At 47.5% G+C, this 5,854-nt stretch overlaps 1 protein-coding gene across 1 annotated transcript; it reads right to left on the reverse strand.

The window, feature by feature from the left end:
- Positions 1 to 257: 257 nt before the first annotated feature.
- On the reverse strand, positions 258 to 5,854 carry GTF2A2 (general transcription factor IIA subunit 2). The gene is made up of 5 exons (XM_053271730.1): positions 5,691 to 5,854; positions 4,276 to 4,420; positions 3,812 to 3,916; positions 2,017 to 2,143; positions 258 to 574 (listed from the first exon to the last, which is right to left on the reverse strand). Exons 2-5 carry the CDS (start codon positions 4,345 to 4,347, stop codon positions 549 to 551), a joined length of 330 nt encoding a protein of 109 aa, XP_053127705.1. The 5' UTR covers positions 4,348 to 4,420; positions 5,691 to 5,854; the 3' UTR covers positions 258 to 548.

Consider the following 5,854-nt stretch of genomic DNA (forward strand, 5'->3'; position numbering starts at 1 on the left):
GGGAGAGAGAGAGGAGCAGACCCCCCAGCTGCCTCCGTGGCCCCTGCAGCCCCGGCTTGTTAGGAGGAGCCATTACTGCTTCTGTGAAGTCAAGCGTTTCCAGAGAGTTACCTCCCCACTGTGGATAATGACTGTGTGGGCTACATTTACACAGCATGAGCTGGGATGACTGCAGACTTGCTAGCCCTTCAGTAATCCCATCAAGGGCCTCTGCACCCAGGGTGGGGGACGCAGGTCTTTCTTAGCACTCAACTTAAGAGTTTTAAATAAAAGGTTTATTGGAGAAGATCCCCTGATGAACCAAAAAGCAACAATGTCGTGTGTGTGTGTGTTTTTTAAAAGCAAGATTCTTTGTCTTCAAGCCTTAGGAGGTGAACTCAAAAGATGCTCTACAGAGATCTTCCCATCACAGTCCCATGAGGCACTCCAGCATGGATTACTCATGTCTCCATCGCTAAAACAGTCGTCATCACAGTCCTTTGCCATGCTTCTCTCCAGGGAGCACAGCCCATTAAGACAAAGCTGGCACGGAGGCCCAGGTGTCTTCCTCACTCTGCAGCGTTGGAGCCAGTATCTAGAAACAGGAAGAACGGAAATTAGGATCTACGCACAGAAGATGAAGACAATTATTACTGAATGTTGCAGTTCCCAAGTCCAGACTGACACATCTAGCATTTAGCAAATGATTAACTAAGCCTCAGGATTCACAGAATCCTGAAATGAAACCAGGAAGAGAGAATTGCCTAATTGTGACATTTTACTCAAAAATCTTGATGTTCCTTGAGGTTCTTGTGCCACAGATCACTATAACACAATCTTAAGCTATTCATAGAGCGGCCTTGAACAAAATACAATTACAGGGGAAACCACAGCAGGCAGTTACAGGGCCCTACCAGTGTTCTCTCTAATTTTTTCTCATCTGGCCTTTTTGGTTGTGGCCCCTGCGCTCTGGAATGCCCTCCCAGAAAAGCTATGCCATGCTCCATCCCTCAGGTTTAAAAAACAAACCACCTTAAAACTAGAAAGACTTTTTAATGTGTTTTATAACAGCCTGGTGGGTTTTTTTAAAATTTTAACTGGGTTTGTTTTAATTGTTTATATTCTACATTGTGTTTTACTGTGCTAGTTGTTTATATTATTTCTACTATTTTACTGTTGTGAGCCACCCTGAGCAGTATTGTACTGGAGGAACAGGATATAAATATTTTTACTACTACTACTACTAGCAGTATCCCTGAGGACAATGATCAGTCAGGCAGCAAATCAAGCCTATGCAGTGATTAGTAGATCCCACCATGGATTGGACAAGGACAATTCCTGCCATGCTCGCCTTATCTTTTTTTGATCTGACTACTAGCTTAGGGGAGTGCAAGAATGCTGTGAATGTGATGTATCTTGATTCCAGCAAAGCATCTAACAAAGTCCCTCCTGATATTTTGTTTAGCAAACTGGTCAAATGCAGGCAAGTGAAATCATCATCTGAAATCATTTACTGCACCTGAAATCATCACCAACTGGTTGGAATGCTATGCTTGAAGGAGGCTCGTCAAGGCCTCCTGGGCAAACTGGAGGGAGGCTGAGTGGGGTGACGCAGGGCTCTATCAGGGTCTGGCAGCCCCCGCAACATATTTATCACCAAGGACTTTAAGGGCTGGAGGAAATCCTCATCAAATTTGCAGGTGCAATTTTCAAACGCATCTTTCCATCAACCAGTGCTTCCCGGATGTGCAGAAACCCATGTCTACATGCTACTTCAGAACATAATATGCAGAAAACTCTCTCATTCAGAAAAGCATCCTTCAAGTGCAAGGAATGGAGGAGTCATTTTTTAGGAAGCACTAGTTGGATAGTTAAGGACAGAAAGGAAAAGGTTTTCTATTTTTAGTTCAATAACATTTTCTCGCAGACAGCTGCAATTCAAGGTTTCACTTTAAGGAAAAGCTAGAAGCAGCTCTGCTGATCTACCACCTGTTCTCAGCATTTCTACCCACCCACCCACCTTCGTCCACAACTTACTTTTTCCATCACAGGCAACTATTTTCACTTTATCCACTTTTACAAGTTCAGTGACCTCTCTGAATTCAACATCATTCAGTACAAATGTCCAGACATTGTCACAAAACCTGTACGTGTTCAGAGAGCCCTTAAAAAAAAACAAAGAGAGAGTGCCTGAGCAAATACAAGCAACACAGTTAAAACTTTCCAGAACTTGAGTTGTCTGTACTTTGTAGGCCTGAAGGTTAAGAAACGCTCCGGGGCAACTCTGAAAAAAGGTGTGTTTTTAGTGCCCTCTTGTGGTAGTTCAGGGGACATTAAATGGGAGAAATAACAGAGGCAGTGGTGGGAGAACCGAGCTACTTTAGAAAATCCAGCATCTTTTCTAGTTCCCCAGTTCTGTAGCCTCTATCCACCATCCCCAACACTGCTTGGTTCATCCCTTAAAATGCAAAGACACACACAGTACAGCTAGCTCAGATGCATCCTCTTTCTCCTTATCATCCTTCTTAGCAGAGCCAGTATTAAGCACTGCAACAGTGTGCAGTGCATGGGCTCTCATCAGAGCAAGGTGCATGCAACCTGGAAGAAGCACATGCAAGGATGCTAGGCTGGCTGCTTCTCTTAGCTCAGTGATCAGGGCAAGTGAACATCAATCAGTCTTCTTCACAGTGAGTATTCAATCAGTCAGTCAGTCTTTATTACGGTCGAAGACCAGCACACACAGGGAGTACTGCTTGAGGTCCCAGCTGTTCTCTTATTTACCATGATTGCCTTTGACAGGCTTCTGTAACCCACATTCTCCAAACAGAGTCAAACCATTTGGCAACGAATCGCCCGGCTTCTGCTCTAGCCCTCCCCTTTCTCCATGCTCAAGGGCAACTGCAGTAGAGCACCTGCTTTGCATGCAGACGGTCCCAGGCCCAATTTCAGGCACCCCTTCCTGAAAGGCTGGAGAGCTGCTGCCAGATCGTGTAGGCACAACTGAGCTGGATTGGACAATGGCCTGACTCGGCAGAAGGTGGCCTGGTCTGCTCTCCAGGTCGGTGTTCCGAGTGCTTGTATGTCCAGAGGCAAAAGCTGTCACCATCCCCACCTTACGCTCATTCTAGATGTGAAATGGGCTTGGATCTAAGAGGTGGGCAAGAGAAGCCCCCTGACTTTGCCCCAGGTGTCCGAGGGTGACGGCAGCAATTCCATACACTTGATCAACAAAGTTACCTTTCCCGCCCCCCTACCCCGAAAAACAGGACCACAAACTATCTGAAGACTTGCACAGAATAATGCTCTAATTCAATACAGTTCAAGCCAGTGATTCCCAAAGCTGGGTCTGCAGATGATGTTGGCCTACAGCTCCCACCATCCTCAGACGTAACAGCCAAAGCTTAAACAATTTCATGTTAAGGTTTTTCAAGTCAGCTTGAGCATTTTCACAAAAAGGTAACTGAGAAGCAGGGTGGGGCTGCTACATGCAGATACCAAATGCAGAGGTCAGGGTGGGGTTGGTGGGCAGACATCACAATCTCACGTTCTCCTCCATGTATTCAGTGTCTGTGCATGTTTTGAGGGGTGGAGGGCACATTTGAAAAAAGACTGTAGTATTATGAATGCTGAAAGATATTTTGCACTGCGTCAGATTGGGTTTAGAGTCGCCTTCTTAACCACTAGTCCACATTTTTCTTGGTGCAGAAACATGATATTTTTCCTGAACTAACTGTCTGGGTCAGAGATGGTTTACACATTTTAAAGCCTGCACAAATGATGGGATGCATGAGAGGAGTCAAATCCTATTTGAATTCACATATGACATTCTTACCCTGAAATTGACTCTGTTTCTGACCCGCTGTGCCAGTGCTGAATTGATAGCTTTGTCAAACTGAAGTAGTACTTGAAGGGCAAGCTGAGGGGTGATCTGCTGAGACTGAAAAGGGTAGTGGGGAACAGAGATACATTCAGCTTTGCAGATTAATCAGATCCAACACAGATATAACCTAATTTCTTTAACAAGTCAAGTCAAATGTCTACATGCACAGAAGCACCATGTATGGGGACAGATACTGAACACACCAGTTTTTATTAGAAGTTAAGTTTGTTTTAATCTTTGCTCACATCTCCGAATATGGAGAGAGACTTGAGGAAGAGGGGAAAACGTAAACAGAACTTCTGCATTCCACCCTAACATATCTGCAATGCCTCTTGTAGCTTATACTAAAAAAATCCACTTGACTTGAGATTATCAGAATTACTGAGCTATGAAGGCAGAGCTTAAAAACATCCTACCTGTATGAGCTCATCGAGGCTCTCCTGAAGGCTGTTCCCCAGCGTGGTGTTTCTATATAGCTGATAGGCCATGGCTTATGAGAGTGACACACAACTGTAGTCCGTCATCCACAGGTCTGCAACAGTCCCAACTTTCACCAAAGACCTAGGGAAAAATACCCAACATAAGTTATCCAGTTTGACTGGGGTCGTGGGGAGGCAGAGGCACACTCACAGAAACTATGATAATAGAATTTCCAACCATCACAGCAATCTGTGATGGTTTTTAGTTTGTGTCTTTTTGTCTTCGCTGTTTTAATTTATGTAAACTGCCTCAAGTTTAAGGAAGTCAGGCAGTCAATACATTTTCTAAATAAAATCTACCAGTGCAGACGATGAAACAAATGGAAAATAATCTGTGGACAAACTAGCTATCATTCAGTTTGTGGCCAAACACAATGTGGATATATGCTCTGTGGACCCAGGGACCCCATTACATAGGGACATAGGAAACTGCCATATACTGAGTCAGACCCTCGGTCCATCTAGCTCAGTATTGTCTTCACAGACTGGCAGTGGCTTCTCCAAGGTTACAGGCAAGAGTCACTCCCGGCCCTATCTTGGAGGCGCTGCCAGGGAGGGAACTTGGAACCTTCTGTATGCAAGCAGGCAGGTGCTCTTCCCAGAGTGGCCCCATCCCCTAAGGGGAATATCATGTAGTCTCCCATTCAGATGCAACCAGGGCAGACCCTGCTCAGCTAAGGGGACAAGCCATGCTTGCGACCACAAGACCAGCTCTCCTCCCTAATTAATCACAGCAGACTTATCCCTTCCAGATGGCAACCAAACAACAGCAGCCTTGGTTGAAGACAGCCCTGCTGAATCAGGCTCCATCTAGTCCAGCATCCTGCTGCTTATAGCGAAGCACCAGAGGCACACAGATGACCCTGGAGAGCCCACGAGTAGAACACCAAGCCCACCAGCAACTCAGGTCCTCAGAGATACACTGCCTCTGGACAGGGAGGTTCCTTTTGACCTTTTAACCAGGACTGCACCACCTCTACCCTCCAGCTGCTGGACTACAACTCCCATTGCCCCCAGCCAATAGTCAAGGGTGATGGGAGGGACAGTCTAACAACAGCTGGAGAACCGAAGTTGTGCGACCCTCCTTCGATAAAGCCAGGCCCTGTTGGGCCAGCGTCCTGCTTCCAGGAAACCCACGAGCAGAGCATGAAGGCAGCAGGGCGCTGGTGTTTGCCCCTCGCCCGGAGGTAGACTGCCCCTGAATGCGGAGGTTCCACGGGGCCACCATGCTCGGGAGGAGCTACTGCTGCCCCTCGCCCGCCTTCTAGGCCTCGCGGGGAGGCAGCAGGAGCACCTCGCCTTCCCCGGGGGGGGGCGGCTGCAGCCCCCGCTCGACAGCAGGCAGGCGGTACCTCAGCGAGGGGAGGGCCGCCTGACTCCCCGCGGTCTCCACAACCCCAGCGCGGAACGCGGCGACCAAGGCGAGAGTCACGGCGGCGGCGGCAGCGCTACTCCCCTTCCCCACAGGCAGCTTGGCCCGGAAGCGGAACTTCCCGCTCCCCGAGACAGGAAGCGG

This window comes from Hemicordylus capensis, chromosome 10, assembly GCF_027244095.1.
Source record: "Hemicordylus capensis ecotype Gifberg chromosome 10, rHemCap1.1.pri, whole genome shotgun sequence".
NCBI lineage: Eukaryota > Metazoa > Chordata > Lepidosauria > Squamata > Cordylidae > Hemicordylus > Hemicordylus capensis.

Coding starts and splice junctions, on each gene's coding strand:
- GTF2A2 (XM_053271730.1), bottom strand. CDS start 4,347: ATGGCCTATCAGCTATATAGAAACACCACGCTGGGGAACAGCCTTCAG. Junction 3,917..4,275: donor GCCTCGATGAGCTCATACAG/GTAGGATGTTTT, acceptor TACCCTTTTCAG/TCTCAGCAGATCACCCCTCA. Junction 2,144..3,811: donor GAAACAGAGTCAATTTCAGG/GTAAGAATGTCA, acceptor TTTTTTTTTAAG/GGCTCTCTGAACACGTACAG.